At 40.9% G+C, this 20,119-nt stretch overlaps 1 protein-coding gene across 4 annotated transcripts in view; it reads left to right on the top strand.

The window, feature by feature from the left end:
* SGPL1 (sphingosine-1-phosphate lyase 1) overlaps positions 1-20,119 on the top strand; it is a 50,606-nt gene that overhangs the window by 21,024 nt on the left and 9,463 nt on the right. For all 4 annotated transcript variants that reach the window (XM_081250645.1, XM_081250648.1, XM_081250646.1 and 1 more), the window contains exons 3-7: positions 418-583; positions 5,589-5,656; positions 8,568-8,715; positions 11,076-11,152; positions 12,782-12,910. In XM_081250645.1, coding sequence (XP_081106771.1) covers positions 418-583; positions 5,589-5,656; positions 8,568-8,715; positions 11,076-11,152; positions 12,782-12,910 — 588 coding nt within the window. The remainder of the gene's footprint in view (positions 1-417; positions 584-5,588; positions 5,657-8,567; positions 8,716-11,075; positions 11,153-12,781; positions 12,911-20,119) is intronic.

The raw sequence follows: 20,119 nt of genomic DNA, 5'->3' as shown, positions 1-20,119 counted from the left end.
CTAAGTAGTGGTGGCGCATGGACTCAGTAGTTGTGGCTTGCGGGCTCTAGAACGCAGGCTCAGTAGTTGTGGCACACGGGCTTAGTTGCTCCGTGGCATGTGGGATCTTCCCAGACCAGGGCTCGAACGTGTGTCCCCTGCATTGGCAGGTGGATTCTTAACCGCTGCACCACCAGGGAAGTCCAATTAACCTTTTATTTTACAGATAGAAGATCAAAAACTGTCAAAATCCACTTGTCTGTTAAGGGGCAGTGTGCACTGGAGTTCTAGAGCAGAAGCAGGATGATAAGATTATTGCTGGGGTAGGGCCAGATCATGAGTGGCCTTGCCCTTGAAAAATCAGTTGAAGAGCAAACTAAGAATAGACTTCCTTTCTCTCTTTGAATGTAATATTTCTTCTTTCTTTTGTATTTCTAGAAGGCCTTTGAGCCCTACTTCGAGATTTTGGAAGTGTATTCCACAAAGGCCAAGAATTATGTAAACGGGCATTGCACCAAGTATGAGCCCTGGCAGCTAATTGCATGGAGTGTCGTGTGGACTCTGCTGATAGTCTGGGTGTACGAGTTTGTCTTCCAGCCAGAGAGTAAGTATACTGTCCCCCCTGTAAAGATACAGTGGAGTTACACTAGCTTTGGAACTGATGGCTAACGGACTGTACTCATTTCTTGCCTGGTTGGTTTGGTTCTGATTTTTAAAATCTGTTTAAATAGAAGGGACATTGCCTTCTGACTGGTAAAGTTTTAATAGGACTTGTGTAACTGTAACTGTTATGTTGATTTTTCTGGATTTGCAGTTTATATTAAAACCCCTGAGAGATTAGTCCTGGTAAGGATCCACAGAGTACGGCTTAAACCCTCTTCACTTCAGCTTCTTGCCTAGAACATAATTGTGTCACCTGGAGTTCCCCAAGCATGAGTTTGTTGCTTTCACTTTAGGCCATTGTTTCAATAAAGATTATGTGACATTGGAACAGCACTCATGCAGTGACCATTGGAATGTCTGCTATGTGTCAGGCACTGCCAGGCTCTAGGGATATCTATACAAGTAATACAGGGTCCGTGTCCTCTTGGAGTTGAACCTCTGCTGTCAGGGGACAGTACACTTGGAGCTTCCTGGGTAGTGACTCCAGGAGCCAGACTGACATGGGAAGAGGAGGCTGCTTCTCAGGGAGTGTGGAAGATGAGAAGTCTATTAGTGATCAGTTAGAACATCCTCCATCCTTCCCCAGATCCTGCCCACACTCCCTGCACCCCTCCCTGCCTCCCACCGCCTGGTTGTGTGGCACCTCCTTACAAATTCTTTTCCCCTGCAGGCTGTGGTTTGTAAGTACATGGTAGGAGAGGTGATGGGTGCTCCGTACACTCCCCTGCACCCCTTCCTCACCCTTAGTAGGGTATCTGAGTTAATAACATTGACGAGAGTTGCTTGCCATTTCTCATTTGTTTTAAATTTCCATAACTATTTGCTTCCCCGGTAACATCTGTTTGAAGGGGCTCTTTAACTGAATACTGTTTCTGCTTTTCTTCCTCTTCCCCCAGAAAAGTCAACTTAGAGGCCAGATTCTGTTTCCTCTCTTTACCATGCAGACAGCCATCCAGCTGTTCTAGTAACATTGCCGAGTTATGGCCGAGTCAACATTGCACTTAATTAAAATGGAAATGAGACGTGACTGCCCTGTCTGAAGTTTAGCTCACTCCAGCTTTAAAAACCCTGTCCTCAGTTTCTGTTCCTAGTCCATGCAAGATTTTCTCATAAACTCTGACAAATTAGACAGACTAACCCTTGTGCTTCGTTTGCTCTGTGGTTTGGAAACGGACGCAACCCCTGTCCCTTCTGCTCAGGCTTATTCCTTTCCTGGGAAGCATTTGATTCAGTGCTGCCCACCATCCTGTCCAATTCCAGAGGCCTCTAAGGAGTAGCAGTAAATGTACTTCTCTTTTTTTTTTATTGTGATAGAATATACATAACATAAAATTGATCATTTTACCCATTTTTAAGTGGACAGTTCAGTGACATTAAGTGCATTCACATTGTTGTGCAGCCATCACCACCATCCTTCTCTAGAACTCTCTCATCATTGTAAGCTCTGTACCCATTAAACACAAACTTCCCACTACCTCTCCCTGGCTCCTGACAGCCACCATTCTGTGTACCTTTCCTTTTAAGACGGTGCCTTTGTAAATCCAAACTAAGGCCAGAGATCTTGAGGTTTATATTTCTTTGCTGTGATTAGTATTAGCTTTAGGTATTTACTTCTGTTTTCCATTGTGCAGCCCTCGGTGCCCATGTGCATTTTGCTTAACCAGTAGTTGAAGCAAGCCATCTTAGGTCTCAGGTACTTACTTGCCTTTAGCGTTCAAAAAAGAATGTGCTGGCTTCTGAGTACACCATGAGAAAATTAATGGGAGCAGTGTGTTAATGGTCTGTGGCATCTAAATCTTTGTGAACTCCAAGCCATTGTGGTTGTTTTATTGTTTTTATTTTTTTGTGGTACACGGGCCTCTCACTGTTGTGGCCTCTCCTGTTGCAGAGCACAGGCTCCGGACGCACAGGCTCAGCAGCCATGGCTCACGGGCCCAGCCACTCCACGGCATGTGGGATCTTCCCGGACTGGGGTACGAACCCGTGTCCCCTGCATCGGCAGGTGGACTCTCAACCACTGCGCCACCAGGGAAGCCCTGTTGTTTTATTTTTAATAACATTTTTTCTTTTATAAAAGCAGTACATGTTCATTGTATAAAATTAGGCAATATAGCTAAACCAAAAGAAAAAAATTCAAATCTTATTACCTAGAGATAACCACCATTTATGTATCTGTATCTCTTTCTGTATCTGAATCTGGTTGAATCATATAAAATGAAGTTTTTGTCAGTCAAAAATTGTTGAATATTGGCAATTTCATATTGCTTTAATACGTATACACACACATTTTTTATTTTGTAACTTCCAACTTGAATTTTAGACACAGGTAGAAATGTCTTCCCTCCAGAGGTGGGAGGTAATTTTGATAGCACTGCCGATTTCTTCAGCACCTTGCTCATGTAGAAGTATCCCACGTATTACTGAACATCCAGTCACTTTTAGTATATTGCCTTAGAGGAGTCTAAGGTCCGTCTAGTGATAAATTTTGCTGATCTTCAAATTCCGGGTACCCTTCTGAGGGAGGAGGGTAATTGCGGAACACAGGACGGACATGGGTAGATAAGAACTGGAGGTGGCAGGAGGGTGGGGTGGGGCAGGGCTGGAGCCCTCTAAGGTGTGATCTCTCCTTTAATCCTGCTCCATCCTTACTAACTCATGTTGACTTAAACTGTGGGACCGTCTGCAGTTCATCAACAGAAATCTGAGTTCTGTGGTAGGAGGAGGTTTCTAGCCCTGGCACCTTGAGCAACACCCTTAAGCCTGTTGGCCTGTTTCCTCGCAGTAAAATGAGCATAATAATACTGCTTTACCCAGTCTCAAAGAGTGATGGGAGGATCGAGTGGCCTAAGTGGTGTGAAAGGGATTTGTAAACTGTAAAGAGCCACGCATTGTCGTTCTTACACCGGCATTTCTTATTGTATTACCTTAAAACATTCTCATTACTTTTTTTTTCCTGTACCTCTGGGAAATTTTACTTTTGAGATTATCTTTTTAGGTCTTGACCACATAATCTTTTCATTCTCGATTTCTCCACCTCTGGTCTGTATTCTGTTCTTTTTACCCTGTACCATATTATCTCACAACTTTCACAAAATTAGTTTACTCTTTTCTCCTCCACCTAGTCACATTAATGTACTTTTGGACACCTGACTCAGCTTGCTGATTTTTAGACCTCTTTCTACCTCATTAATTAATTACTTCATCTATTAAATAAGGAAGTGGTTCTGAATCTTTACAGCTTTAACATTGTTAGAAATAATCAAATAACAAGCAGCTTAACTATCCAACACTAAGTTATGCTCATTTGATGGACTACTGTGGTAACACTGAAAAACACGTTTAGGAAGAATTTTTAATAATGTAGAAAATGCTGTAAATGAGAAGAGGATATGATATTGTACATACAGTAAGATCTCAGGACTGAAAGGAAATACTCCAAAATTTAAACAAAAAGTAACAGTGGTTTCAGTCCCTTTGTCTTAGTCAGTCTGTGTCTTAGATACTGGGTTTTGTCCCAGACATTTACAGTGTTGACCTCAGTGCTAGGCACTTAGGGATGCAACCTAAGCAAAAACAACTAGTAAAGATGCAAGGCATCATATAATAAATACCCAAAGAAGGTACAGACACATTCTTTGGCTGTTGAAAGCACCTTCTGGCCAAGGAAATTGGAATTTCCCAGATCTCCTAGGAAAGCAGTGAAGTTCATTCAGTTCATGCCTTATATCTTTGCAGATATAGAAAGCCTACGTGTAGATTCCTTAGAAACTCACCTGGGATAACTGAAAATTCCTGTTGTGCATTTGAAGCAGTGTAGAGGCCTGGGAGTCTAGGACTAGAAAAACAAAGACTTCAGTTAAATCCCCGCCCCATCACTGATTTGATCCGTGGCCTTGAGCAAGTTATTAATGCTTTGATCCTTAGCTGCCCTTGGATAGCAGGTAGTGCCTTCTTTGCCAACCTCAAAATCTTGTTGTCAGAGTCAGTTGAGATATACTGAACGTGAATTCATTAAAAGGCACGACTGTCTATTTAGATGCCATGTATTTATAACTATTGTAATTGATAGGATCAGAATTCCATATTTGTCCTGTGTACTGCCCAACAGAATGGAGTCTGATTGGTGTCCGTGATATTTGAAGGCCTTTTTAGGTCCAGAAAATGTTGTTGGGATGTGTGTTGAATGAGAGACTGGAGCATAGATCCTGAAGAAAAGCATGGGTTGGGCATTTGTTTTGAGGGAGGGGAGAGAAATGTTGGGCATCTGGAAACCTTGGGAAGGTAAGGAGCTCTGCAATATACTTGACCCAGCAATTCTCTTTCTGGGAATTTATCCTGTAGGTATACTGTCACGTACACATACGGTGTGTGTTACAAGGTTAGCTATTTCAGCATGGTTTGTGATAGCAAATATTAGAAACAACCTAAGTTTCCATCAGGAAAGGGCAGGTTAAATAAATTAGGGTACATCCATCTAATGGAATACTCTACAGGTATAAAAATGAATGAGGAAGCACAGATCTTTAAAAGAATATTGCTAAGTAGAAGAACAAGGTCTAGTACAGTGCTGGAGTATGCTACCTTTTGTGTAAAAGAGACAAATAAGAACATACCTCTATTCTTACTTGTATATGCAAGTAAGGGTACTTACTTGCATATTCTAGAAGGGTATCTAGAAACTAGTAGTAATATTAACCTGGGGGTAGGATGAGGGTCTGGGGGATAGATGAGAGAGCGAGTGTGTTTATTTTTTTATTTTTGAACCATGTAAATGTATTACTTATTCAAAAATTAAAAGGTTTTTTAAAAAAGGAAAGAAACTACCTTTGCCATCTGAGGGCAGGTGAGATGGCGGAGGACATGTTGAATAGTTCATACATTATGACTCTCAGGTCATATAATCTGTGGAAATTTATTTGGATAATAGAACCATTTGTTTCTTTTAGGTTTATGGTCAAGGTTTAAAAAGAGATGTTTTAAGCTTATCCGGAAGATGCCTATTATTGGTCGTAAGGTAAGCAGAATCCTGTAGATTTTCCCTACCGCCTCCTACCCCCATGGTCATCAGACCTCTTTCTTTCTAGTCACTGAAACTAGAAGTTCAAGGGAGCTGGGTGAGTTTTGTCCCCCACCTCCAGGAAACATTCGACAATGTCTGGAGACATTTTTGGATATCACAAGAGGAGGTGGGTGCTGTTGGCATCTAGTGGATAGAGGCCAGGGATGCTGCTGAACACCCTCCAGTGCACAGGTCAGCCTCCACAGCAGAGGACTGGCTGACTCAAAATAGCAGAAGTGCCAAGAATGAGAAGGCTGACTCCGCCCTTTCTCCAACGTATCTGACCGAAGGAGAAAGATGCTATTCAGGAGAAATTTGAAATTAGACAACCTGACAGAAGTGACATGAAGCTTCGGAGCAATATCTGGCTGAATTCAGACACTTATCAGGGATTGAGTGCTTACATGGTTTAGATCGGGCTTGGCAGACATTTCCTGTAAAGGGCTAGGTATGAAGCATTTTAGACGTTGCAGGCCATACCATGTCTGCCACAGCTCCTCACCCCTGCCCTTGCAGAGGGAAAGCAGTGATAGTACGATGGATGGGTAGAGGGATGAGCCTGGCTGTGTTCCAGTGAGATTCTCTTTACAAACACAGGCCCAGGCCAAATTCAGCCTGTAGTTTGATTTGGCCTGTAGTTTGCTGATCCCAGGTTCAGGAACTTAGAGCAGAGCCATTCTCTTGCTCTTTGTTCATATCTGTAGTCTAGTATGTTCCCTTCACTGGATCCTCTCTATCCTCATCCACGCTCAGGATAAGGCAGTCACGTCTGTACCCTTCCCACAGATTCTTTATCACAGGTGAAAATAAACAGGGCAGGCCCCACTGCAGGCTCTAAGGAACGCACATGATCCTTGATGGCTTCATCTTCCTTGCTTCCCTGCCCCTCAACTTTGCTGCAAGCTTTCTTTCACTTCTGGCTTTCAGTTCCTTTTCCCCTTTCCTGGCCAAACCAGAAAAGATGGCAGTTATCTTTTAGCCTTTGACTGAAGTCCATTCAGACCACTGTGCTAAGTCTCCCAGGACTTTGTATTTTCAGGTTCATTTCCTGTGGGGAAGTGAAAGTAATAACTGGGGTGGAGAAGGAGAATGAGGGCTTTTATTTGACCTCTAATCATATTAAGCCCTAAAATGGAATCTACTTTAGTCCTTAGAAAATGAAGGGTAGGGGAGAGGGAAGATAGAAAGGATGGACTGATCACAAAGGATAATAGCTTTTCCCTGTATTATTCCCTGTATTTTTTCTGCCTTTATTCATCACACTCTTCCCCTTCAGTTTCAGATTTTGAGACATATAAATGCTGGGGTTCCAGAACCCATTAAATGTATATGATAACAGAATTGGAAGGTACTTAGAAACTGTATAATCACCTTTTAATTTTTAGATGCAGATTTTGAGGCGCAGAGACAAAAGTTACTTGTTTTGAGTGAGTGTGTGTGTCCCTCTGTCATTCATTGAGCACCTGCTCAGGGTCAGGTACTATTCTGGGTGCTGGGGACACAGTGGTGAACAAGGCCAAGTCCCTCCTCCGTAGAATCTATATTTCAGTACTAAGGAAAGACAGAAAATGAATAAGTAAACAAATACATAAGAATTTCACTTTGAAATAAATGCTGTGAAGAAATTAAAATGCAGTGGAGATTCTGAGGCGAGAATTGGGGTGAGGATGTGCTTGCTGTGCTTTCTAACATGCCTCTGTCACGTTTGTCTGTTTTATTACAACAGCATCATCTATGCATGGAAGCTCAGCTTTCATAGTTCTGGTTACATTTATGCAGCATAATTCTTTACTTACAACTTGAAAAATATCTTCATGTCCATCACATGCCCTGGCATTGCCCAGGAGTGTGGACCATGCTTCCTGCCAATGTCTGCGTGTTGGACTTTGCAGACATGTTTTAAAGGAGAGGCTTTCCCTGTGGTTTCATTGAGGGCCACGTCTAAGAAGACCCTCTTGGATTCTAATCATCCATGGCACTTTTCATTACCTGACTTTTAGTTTCTGTGATGCTAAAAATAAGCTCAGGAGAACAGGACACACACACACACACACCCCACCCCCGGCCTAAGTTTGTTTTGTTCACTGTGTATCTCTGGCCCACAGTAGTAGTTCAACAAGTATTTATTAAGTAAATAAGTGAATGAATGAAAGAAAATGTCTGATGAGGATGGAAACGAAATAACCATAGCTGATAAATGATGTAGCAGAAAGGACTTGAGCTCCTCCTAGCACTTAAGAGTCGAGCAGTGCAAAGCTGTCAACCTGAGGAGACAGGTGGCAGCCTCCCTGGCTCTTCCCAGCATGTCTTGTGCTTCTGTGTGGGGATTTGTGTAGGGCCTCCAGATTCCTGGTGTGCTCTGGGCGTGCCTTGGTGAAGGAGCTCATCCCTTGCTCAAGCACCAGAATCTATTTTACTGCTGCTTGGCCTGTTTTCTGGTTACTGTTCATGGTTCTACTTTAGTTTCTTCGGTGCACACACTGTAGCTGCTGCCAAGGGACGAACAAGGTCCAAATACCGCCCTCAGAGAAGTGCCGACTTTAGCAAATGCAAACCAAGTAAAGCATTGGTGAGGTCAACGTGGCAGAGGGAAAGGGTGGGGGTGGAGTAGGGAATTGAGTGTCTCTTTGACCTTCAGAGAGAAAGCTGACTTTTCAGACTTCTAAGAGACTATTGCCCAGGCCAGAAAATAGCTGAATGGTCAAAATGTCACCACACCTTTTTAAGAAAAAATACCATCCTTATTCTGAAGCACTTGTGCAGTGCCCAGCATTGAGCAGTTGGTTTGGTGTTGTAACTGGTTCTTCTACTCTCTGCGCTGTATTCTTCTAGCTCCCTATTAACTTTATATTCCTTATCTTTGGAGATCCAGGATAAGTTGAACAAGACCAAGGAAGATATTAGCAAGAATATGTCATTCCTGAAAGTGGACAAAGATTACGTGAAAGCCCTGCCCTCTCAAGGAATGAGCCCGGCTGCAGTTCTGGAGAAGCTCAAAGAATACAGCTCTATGGGTACGATTCTCAGCAAATATACGCTCCCTACTTCCTTAATGTGGCTGGTTATTTGGTCATCATTTGATGTTCGCAGAGGTTAAGAAGAGTTCATCCCTGGTGCTTCTATATTCAGGAGGGCCCACTCCCTGTCTCAAAGGCTGAATTTCGTACTTTAAAAACTGAATTTATATAGATTCATCCTTCACCCATAAAGCAAAAAAATCTCAGAGATGGTGGAACTTGGTTCCATTTTCTTTTCTAAGCCTGAATAAAATAGACCGATTTGTTTTTCGGAAAGAGAAAATATCTAATAAAATGAAATACAGATTCATTATAGAAATTGTGAAATTGTATAGAGGCACAGAAGAAAATAAGTCAGTATAATTTCATCCTCAAAAGATAAACACAGATGACATATATGTATAATCTCAGAATGTTAATAGTGTTTTGTGTAATAAGCACACACACTTACATATATGTATGCATGAGCACGTGTGGGAAGGATAAATGAACGTAAGTAGCTTAATGTTTAAGAGTACAGCCCGGATTCACTCAGCCTGGATTCACATCTGGTTCAGCCACTTAAAATATGGCCTTGGGTTGGTTACTTAACTTCTCTCTGCCTCTGTTTCTGTCTCTCTACTATGAGGATAATAACAATGGTACTTATCTGAAAGGATAATTGTAGAGATTAAATGAGATTATGCATGTAAATATATAATACCTGGCTTATAATAAGTACTCAATAAATGTTAACTATTATTAACACAAACATGTTTGTTACAAATTAAGATCATATTACAAATACCTTTTAAAAATAGGCTTTTTCGTTTGGCGTAATTTTAGATTTATAGAAAATTTGCAAAGATAATAGATTTCCCACATACCCCTTACCCAGCTTCTCCTGATGTTAAAACATCTAAAATAACCATGGTACATTTGTCAAAACTAAAAAATTAACATAGGTACAGTGCTGTTAACTAAACTACAAATTCTATTCCTGTTTCATCAGTTTTTCTATAATGTCCTTTTTCCTGTTGTAGGATCTAGTCCAGGATACCATATTACATTTTAAAATTTCTAATTGACATCTGTTGAATTTTTGACATCAGATGGTGCAAAACTAGATACAGTGCAGGATTTATATATGATATAAAGCAAGGATTAACACATTCTCTGAGGCCTGTGTATTAAAGATTTCTATGATTATGAGGGCTGGTTGGCTGCCCCATATTTCCTTCCCTTCCATTTTTAAGTCACTGTCCATTGCCATACTCTGTAGCCCCAGTAAAAGAACAGGAAATAAAACCATATATCCTACTTTTGAAATGCTGGTGACCTCTGGTCTGAAGACATACATGGCACAGACCAGTGTCCTCTAAAGAAAGAGGGAAAGTCAAACTGGTCACAAGCTGGCAGATCACGTGAGAATGAGGGGTTTGTCGGGATATTCACTACTCAGTCTTCTGCTCTCATTGGAACTGCAGATCTTGGCTTTGTAGAGCCCATGGCAACAGTTTTCAGTTAGGGTGCTTCTGTAATTCTCACTACCCGCTTTCAATAGGGCACAGCCATGTTGTCATAAAAGGACCTGAGACACCCACATGAACAGATTTGTTGGTATTGTAGAGTGTCTCTGGGGGAGCACCTCAGACAGGAAGTGGAAAGTCGGACCTTACATTCTGGTCAGGAACCTGTCCTCTGAGCCTTCTCCCAGTGATGGCTGTGTTCCTGATGCTGAGTGCTGCAGCAGAGGTTGCTGGAAGCAGGTGGCTAATTGTGTATGGGTTTCCAGGCTTGTCTGAAGGAGGGGTCCCTGAGGACAGGATGCCAATGGTTCATATCTCACCATGGTTTGTCTAGTCAGGGATTCAGTTTCCTGGCCCCAGCTCTGGTGATAGTATACTGAAATTCTGCACCTTCGCCTTACTCTTTTCTGCTAACTCTGCTCATAGCAGTTCCCACACTTCCTTTGACTGGCCAGGAAGGGAGAGAAGAAGGAAGCCACTGCCGAAAAAGGTCAAGCTGAGCCACACAGAGAACAGAAAAGGAGTACAGATAAAGGAAAATTGTTCTGCTGTTAGAAGGCAGTTGGGGATGATATTATTATTGGACTATCTTTACTGTACCCAGATGCTGTTCGTACCTTTTTCACACTGTTGTTGATGGTAATTGTTGACCGTTCATCTTTATTTTCCTGTGATAGCTCTTTATTGGAGTTCTTTTTCTTGATTTCATGTAAGAACACCTTTGGGTTTCCACTCCAACTTTTTTTTTCTTTTGTATGCAGAGGAGTTTCTTCCTATTTCTTCTTTATTAGAACCTGTCTTCCCAAAGGCTCCTGCTTACTGATCCAGTAGTCTTCCCTTTCTCTGTAGATGTCTTGTGGCAAGAAGGGAAGGCCTCCGGCGCGGTGTACAGTGGGGAGAAGGAGCTCACTGAACTCCTTGTGAAGGTGAGCGAGTGCCCAGTACTTGCAGGGAGTGTGTGGCCCTGCCACTTTAGATTACTGCATTCTTTTCTCCTTATTTTTGTAATTAAAAAAAATTACTTAATGAAAGTTTATTGTTAAAATAAAACTAAAGAGGTTTAGCAAGTGTCTCTTTACCCAGACATAGGCGAATATGCATAATATTGATCAAAGACATCTTCAATCTGTAAAAAAAAAAAAAAGTAAAATGTTACTATGTTTCCAGGCTTCATAGACGGACGCCCTGTGTAGAAGGCAGATACTAGGGAAGGTAGTCCATCGTTTGAGATTATTAATGACAAGATATATTTTGTTGGATCAGAAGAGACAAGGGATGGAAACTGGGTCATAATTTCCTATACTACATGAGTCTCAAATCACATGATCTGAGAATGAGCAGTGGTCTCAATTATAATTCAAATAACTCTCATTTTTTGTTGACTTAAAAATTGCCTTTAGCTTCTTCCACTTCTAATCAAATTTATTTTTTAAACCCCACTTTGTCATATAAAATTGGCATTGGACTGCTGGTCTCTAAGGTCTTTGTGTTTGATTATTCTGACTATGAAACTGTGCATACCTTACTAAATATTATAGGTTTTGCTCAGCTGTGTCTTGATGTAATACCCTGACCTTACTTCTACGCTTAAGAATGTTTCAGTGGCTTCCCATTATCTACAGGACAAAACTCAAGCTGCTCATGCAGCAGAAAATACAAGTCCCTTCGTGAGCCAGCTCCCACCTATTTTTTTTCAACCATTCCTGTTATTTTCCCTCATGAATACTAACCATTGCCTTTTCTCTTCACTGAGTACACCTTGCTCCTATGTTGTTTTCCTTTCCCTTCTGTTCTAAGTGATGAATTCCTGTTCATGTCTCAAGGTTCCACTGAACAGATAACCTCCAGACCACTCAGGATGTTCGTTATTCCCTCTTTAAGGCCCCTTACCCTCATGTACGTACGTACATCTGGTATCGCACTTAAAATAGTTGTGCCAGACACTCTACTTAAAGTGCTTCGCACAGGGAGATCAGCTCGGTGCTTGGTGACCGCCTGGAGGGGTGGGATGGGGAGGGTGGGAGGGAGGGAGATGCATGAGGGAAGGGATGTGGGAACAGATGTATATGTATGACTGATTCACTTTGTTATAAAGCAGAAACTAATAAAAAAAAATAATATTTACGAAAAAATAAAATAAAATAAAGTGCTTCGCGTGCGTTATCTTATTTACTTATGGCTAGAACCCCATCAGATAGGTACTATGATTATCCCCTTTAGCGTGAGGAAATTGAGCCTCAGAGAGGTTATCTGACCTAAGAATACACAGCTAGAAGTGATAGGTAAAGCTAAGATTTCAAACTGGGGCTGTTTGGTGTTTTAGTCTGTGCTTTTAACCGCATTTATACTTCCTCTCTTACCACACTGTAAAATAATTTTTATGCCTGTCTGTCTCCTCCACTATATTTTGATCTTCTTTAGATTGGGGAACATATCTTACCATTTTTCCAGTTTCTAGTGTTGTGTCTGATACCTAGAAACTTTTGTTTGTTGCGTGATTCTTTTTTTTTTAATACAGTGTAATTGTCTTCACATCTGCTTGCATTTCTCTGCAGGCTTATGGAGATTTTGCATGGAGTAATCCGCTGCATCCAGATATCTTCCCAGGACTACGTAAAATAGAAGCAGAGATTGTGAGGATGGCTTGTTCCCTATTCAATGGGGGACCAGATTCCTGTGGATGTGTAAGTATATGCAGGTGGCATCCTATAATCTGATTTGTTTAGCTTAAAATGGAAGAGTTTATTCAAAACATTTTATTACACAAGTAATACATGATTATTTTAGGAAGATCCAGATTAACAGCGATTTTTAAAGGTTATGATTTTGTAATTCATGGAGTATCAACATTTGGTAAATATCTTATAGATATTTTTTTATCTTCAGTCTTTTATTTTGAAAAACTTTAAACTTACATTAAGTTGTCAGAATAGTTTAAAGAACATCCTAGATTCACTAAATATAAATATTTTGTCATATCTGCTCTCTCCTCCTCTTTCTCTCCCTCCCTTTCTTCCACCCACCTACCTACCTACCCACTTATCTATATAATTTTTTCAAACCATCCTATACTTTTTTGATATACTTGTTTTGCTTGAGCTGGATGTTTATTATTTTGCTATAAATTGAATCTCAGTTGGTTTAGGAGTAAAGGAAGAGGGTGTCATTGTATTTAAAGATGCGCATGAGGATTCCTTCTTTCAACTATTCTTTCCAGTAGATGTTTGTTAGTTTTCCTAAACTGTGATTGATAAACTTCTGTTGAGGTTTGGTACCACAACCTGATATTGCCTTCTCTAGAAAAAAGTAAATTTCAGCTTATCAAGATAGTTAGATTTAACCCAGGGTGCTGTAATGGTAACCTAGAGGTGCTAATCCTATCATACCAAATACTTTTGTAATCATTAGAAAGTCTGCAAATTTAATTTTGAAGGGCCCATCCAAAGACGAGAACACTTTATAGTTACTTTTTTGTGTTTTTCCCAATAAGCAGCATTGGGTTTTACTTTTAAGTTGGCACCATGAAAAATCAACATGTTCAAATACTCAGTAGCTAACAAAACTGGTATTCCTGGCATTCATTTTCCCCCCAAAAGTTCCAAAACTGTTAAAAACCCAACCATAATCTAGCAGTGGGTTCCCTTACGGCATTTAGATGAACGGGATGATGTAGAGGGGAGATGCCAGTATACGTACAGTACGTGGGTATTCTTCTGTGCCATTAGACTCTTTATGAACTTTTTTTAAAAGCCTCACTAAATATTTTTTTTTAATAATTTCTCTGGAGATCAGTTGCTCAGTTTACTTTTTTTTTTTTTTAGTGGAGTATAGTTGCTTTACAGTGTTGTGTTAGTTTCTGCTGTACAACGAAGTGGATCGGCTATATGTATACCTATATCCCCTCCCTCTTGGACCTCCCCCACCCCACATCCCACCCATCTAGGTCATCACAGAGCACCGAGCTGAGCTCCCTGTGCTATACAGCAGGTTCCCACCAGCCATCTGTTTTACATGTGGTAGTGTATATATATCAATCCTAACCTCCCAGTTCATCCCACCCTCCCCATCCCCCTGTGTCTACATGTCCGTTCTCTACATATGCATCTCTATTCCTGCCTTGAAAATAGGTTCATCTGTACCATTTTTCTAGATTCCACAGATATGCGTTAATACATGATACTTGTTTTTCTCTTTCTGACTTCACTTCACTCTGTATGACAGGCTCTGTGAACTTTTAAGAGACCACAGGTTAAACAAGCACAAAAACAGTTTGGCCTTATCCAGTGAAGTTGAAGATACCCACATCTTATGACTCTTGATATGCCACTACTTGGGATATATTCTAGAAAAACGTACATGTGTGTATCAGGATAGATGTATATTCATAGCAAAATTGTTCATGATAGCTAAAAACTGGAAATAACTCAAATGCTTATCAACAGTGGGGTGGATGAATCATAGAATAGTGTGTGTGTCAGTCTATTGTAGCTGTCACTCAGAATGATACTCAAATTACTCCATTTTTGGCCAGTGGGAACTTCTTAATTTTGGCTCCTGGGTCTTTTTGCATGACTCAAGGAGTCTTTGCGAGCTTCCTCTCTTTCCTTCTTCTTTTTTTTGCACAAAATATTTTTATTTGATGAAATATTCCAGGTTTACCTTTTACATTTCCTGCTCCAGACCCAGAATCAGCCATTCGTTCAAGGAGCCCTAGTTCATTTATAGCCATGTAAAATATTTACATGGTTCCTAAGTCAAATTTATGGAATAAGACAGTTTTAAAAATTAACCAGAATAAAACCTGGAGAGACAAATAGAATGTTAAGAGACATGAATGATAGAGTGAGAAAGGCTAACACACCTCTAGTTGGTATTTAAAAGCAGCCAGAAAACATAGATAACCTGTAAAGGTTTAACTTTTAGAACAACTGATATTCTCAATAGCAACAATGGCTGGGGCAGTTGGGGTTAGAAGAAAGATAGGCTATGAGTTGAGAATTGTTGGAGCTGGGTGATACATGCAGGGGTTTTATTAATTCCCTCTTTAGCTGTGTATAATCTACTCTTTAGTTCTTCCATTGGGTTTTTAAATTTCATTTACTGTGTTTTTCATTCTTGAGAATTCTGTTTGGTTCTTTTTTTTTTTTTAATTTGCTTGGTTGTTCTTTGTAGTCCCTTTCCTTGTCTTATGCTTTGTTTATTTAAATAGATTACACATAATTATTTTATAGTCTGTCTGGTAATTCCATTATTCATGAGCCTTACCTGTCTGCTTCTGCTGGTTTCACTTAACTCTGTCTTGTATCCTTATATTTGTGTTGTTTTTTTTTTTTCTGTGAGTCACTCATTTTCTTGGAAACTTAACTTTGAGGCCTAGATTGAAGTTAAGTTCTTCCAGAGAAGATTTGTATTTTTGTATTTACTTCTGTCAGTTACTGGGGACTTGCTGGGAAGTGCTGCCACACTGGAGCCAATTTAATTCGGATTTTCAGCTCACAGTTTTGTACTATGGAAGTCGTCTGAACTCAGACCACAAACTCAAATAAAAGCTGTCTTGGCATACATTCTTGAGAGATCCTTATTTTTCTTTACCCTGAGCATCTGGGTTGAGAAAAGTAATTTTTCTTGCTGTTCTCTTCCGTATCAGTGGGGTTTATTTCTTATACTGCTAAGAGTGTGGGTGAAGTCTCTGTTTTCAGCCATCCCCTCTTAGATTCCTTATCTTGAGCAGCCCCTACATTTATTTCCTGTTTATTTGTCCAAGTGGGAGTTTGAGGTCTAGATCTAGGAGTTGGTAATAACCCTCAAAGTTAAAACCAGCTTTGACATTCACTTATCTTGTAGGATTCTTGATTTTGCTTTGTTTGGGGGTTCAGTGTGTTCCTTTATGTTAACTCAGTGGTGGATGTAAAAATATTTTTTAATGTTTTATCAGGCTTTTTTAGTCGTTCTAGTTAGGAGGGTTGCCCAAGTATATTAATGTATATTGCTGGAAATAGAAGTTCCATGATTGTTTTTTTCCATGTGGGAGACCTTTGTATACTTGAAAGCCTCTTTCCCCCTGAATCGTCTCTTCACCACAGTTTTCCTAGGATTCTCAGCTTTTCTTAGAGAATATGATTTCACAGATTTCCACCCATGCCCGGCCTTCCTCTCTGAACGCCTTTTGGTTATCTATGACTAGCCAGGTGGACACAGTTCTGCAAATGTAGAGCAGCACTGAGCTTTCAATCTCTTTCTTATCTGGGTTCACTAAATTTACCTTAAACCTTTCCTCTAAGTCAATATTTTTATTCTCAGCAGTGTTTAGTCTGTTTCTTGCTGTTCCTAATGTATTTAGTAATTCTGGAATCATGCTACTTGGTACTTCGGGGGTTTTTTCAGGTCTGTGGTTTCATTCTGTTGTTTCAGTGTCCAGTCTTTCAGCTTTTGTTTTCTTGAATTCATGTTCTTATGATATTGTCCTACAGTGAGAAACAGGAGGAATTTCCTTCTGAGTTGGCCTTTATTTTGCAGGCTACCTTTTTTTCTTTTTATATGTTTGCATAGTTACCATGCTATTTCTTTCATCTTGGCTCGTGCTTCAGTGACTGTCTCTAGACATATTCTGTTTGTTCTGATGCATGATGGGTCACTTCTTGTCTGAGAGGCAAGGCTTGGGTAAAGCTTTGTTCCACCTGTATTAGGATATGTAGGCCTCTTCTGAGATTTTGTTAAAAGTTACCTACGAGGGGGCTTCCCTGGTGGTGCAGTGGTTGAGAGTCCGCCTGCCGATGCAGGGGACACGGGTTCGTGCCCCGGTCCGGGAAGATCCCACATACCACAGAGCGGTTGGGCCCGTGAGCCACGGCCGCAGAGCCTGCGCGTCCGGAGCCTGTGCTCCGCAACGGGAGAGGCCACAACAGTGAGAGGCCCGCGTACCGCAAAAAAAAAAAAAAAAAAAAAAAAAAGTTACCTACGAGAGTTCACTCTGCCTAGCTGGAAGAGAATAATACTCTTTGGGCTTTATTTCTTTAGCAGCTCATCCTGTATCCCTGGAGTCTTTACTTTAGAGAGTCAGTCCTGGTGTTCTTTCTCCCCAGGCAGCTTGTTTCTCCCCAGCCGCTATGTCTGTCACCCACTCATCTGACAACAAAGAAACTGCCTCCATTTGCTTCTCTGAAGATTTGGGGGGTGTTAATGAGAATTCTCAGGGTTTTGCTGACTTACCTGGACAATTTCCATGTCTTGGAGGAGGGTCTAAGAACTGGGTTTTACTCTTTGCTGTGCTTTAGAAACTTGTTTCTTTTTCTCATCATCAGTATTTGAAGTTTATTGTGTTAGATTCCCTCTCTTTCCTTGTTTGGTTGTTGTTATTGCAGGGTTTTACTGCTTTTTTCCTTTATTCTTGCACGTACTGGGGGAGAGAAAATCTGTGAAGTAGTTTCAGTCTTCCATCTTAATCCAGAAATCCAACTCTGGTGGGGGGGTTTGCGTTGCTACAGTTAAACCATGCCTCTCCCATTAGGACCCTTTTTAGTGCTGTGTCAGGGGTCAGGAGAAGGAAAGACAGAGTCAAAGATCCCCAGTCTCTTCTGATACTTAGACTTTTATAAGAGAACTAATTACCTCTGGGATTATGTGAGTGTCTGTCTTTCTCTCTGTATCTCTCTCTGTCTCTCTCTTGATGAACCACTTCTGGTGAAGAAAGTTCAGAGTTCAGAGGTGGGAAACAAGAAGACATGGCCAACTGGCTGGGCAGTCTTTAGCCTGTTCCCAACTAAGGTATTAAGCTCTTCTCATTCTTTATTCTTCAACCTTAAACTGTCCTTTTATTAGCTTCATCTGCCCCAGTTAGAATGGGTGAGAGGTGACTTTATATACTGAAAGAAATTAGGTTGCCATGGGAAACAGTCTTGGCTTGTGCAAATGCCCTCATGTCCAAACAGTATCTAAAAGAAAAATTTCCAAATAGGACCTGTTCTCTTGTTTTCTGACTTAGATGTCATATATTAGAGTGAGAGGTTTTAAAAATGTTGAAAGATGTTGACTAATGTAATAAGTAGTTATTGCGGCCTCTGTCTTCTTACTTCAGAATTAGATTTCCATTTTTGGAGGGGTGGTGCCAGGGGTAGAAGGAAATGGGAGAGTAGCAGCATATTTGAACACAGAATTTAGGGATCAGAAATGAAAATTGGAAGTAAAATTTAGGTGTTCCTGCTTTTACAGTCCAAAGTACACTGGTGTTTGCCTAACAGATAATGATGTTGATTGGATTAGTTAGTTATTGGACTGAAAATAGGACATGTGAAGTGAGTGAGTGACTAGGGGTTTGGAAATATTTCTGCTTAGGTCATTGCTGGACCTTAGTGAGAGATGAGTGCGCTGAGGACTTGATCCTTTCCCGACTTGGCTCCTCATGTGATGTTCTGAGGTTTTACGCTGGACCACAGGACTTGCCGCGATTTGCAGCGCTGACCTCAACTGTAAGCAGAGAAATGCAGAGACCTACAAACAAGTGTCCTGTGCCCGAGTTCAGTGGCTTACTGTGTGCATGACGGTCACATGTTTCCTGAAGGCTTCCTCAATTACAAAATGACTGACTCTTCTCAGCTAATCTTCCATATAATTCCTGACTACTGGGATTTTTTATTTTTTATTTTTATTTTTTTGGCTTCACTGGGTCTTTGTTGCTGCGCATGGGCTTTCTCTAGTTGTGGCGAGCGGGGGCTACACTTTGTTGCGGTGTGCGGGCTTCTCGTTGCGGTGGCTTCTCTTGTTGCAGAGCACAGGCTCTAGACGCGTGGGCTTCGGTAGTTGTGGCTCGCAGGCTCTAGAGTGCAGGCTCGGTAGTTGTGGCGCGTGGGCTTAGCTGCTCTGCAGCATGTGGGATCTTCCCGGAGCAGGGCTCGAACCCATGTCCCCTGCACTGGCAGGTGGGCTCTTAACCACTGTGCCACCAGGGAAGTCCCTCCACTGGGATATTGTATCCTGTGGTATTTTTGTCTTATATGTGGATATTACTTCAGGAAATTTCAGTCATTGCCTGCTCTCATTTCATCTCATGTTAAGTTACACTAAATATGAAAATGTAGAAAGTTTTACTTTTTATCAAAAGATGGATGACATTGGATGAATCACTTAGTCTCTCAGTTTTGGGGCTCAGTTTTCTTACCTGTAAAATGGAAAAGCTTTCTAAGATTATATGAATCTTTGGAGATGATAAATCTAAGGAAATATCCATCTAGCTCAGTGCTATGGCTTTTTTTTTCCTGTTTGTTTTGAAATTATTTTATTCTTAGATGTTACCAAAGGATAGCCAGATGGGTGTGACGTGCCTGTATTGGTCATGGTTTACTGAGAGTCAAATCAGGCATTAAGAAATGTTAATGGAGGGTCTGGTAGGTGTCAGCTACTAGCTAGGTGCCAGGAATATTGTCTTGAACAGAACGGTCCCCACCTTCATGAGTTTTGTAGTCCAGTGAGGAAGACAAGATGAATGAAATGACCTCTTGAGTATTTTTGTATCAACTCTGGTAAAGAAATTCACCTGTATCAGAGGTGCTAGGCCTAGCTTCAGGAGAACATTTTTCTTCACTTTAAAAACATAAGGATTTTTTTTTTTAATTTCAGGTAAGTAAGTTAACAAACTTCTAAGTAGAGGCTTCTGGTTTTTCCTGTGTTTCAAACTTGTCAAAACCACAAGTTTACTTTGGAATATCTGAGTGTCTCTTCTTGGTCTTCTAATGTATTGCATAGCTGACTAGAGTTGTAACTTCACAGTTTCACATTCTTCAATGGGCATTAAAAATTTAAATCAAAGTCAGTAATCCTGATGCTTTTGGATGGGGTAAAATGCCCTATGCTATCTGCAACTGGACGAACAACAGAAATGTAGGCGGGCTGTGCACAGA

Source organism: Mesoplodon bidens (assembly GCF_964165515.1).
Source record: "Mesoplodon bidens genome assembly, chromosome: 1".
Classification (NCBI taxonomy): domain Eukaryota; kingdom Metazoa; phylum Chordata; class Mammalia; order Artiodactyla; family Ziphiidae; genus Mesoplodon; species Mesoplodon bidens.
The sequence above is the reverse complement of the archived record's forward strand: the minus strand, read 5'-3'. Positions and strand labels throughout refer to the sequence as shown.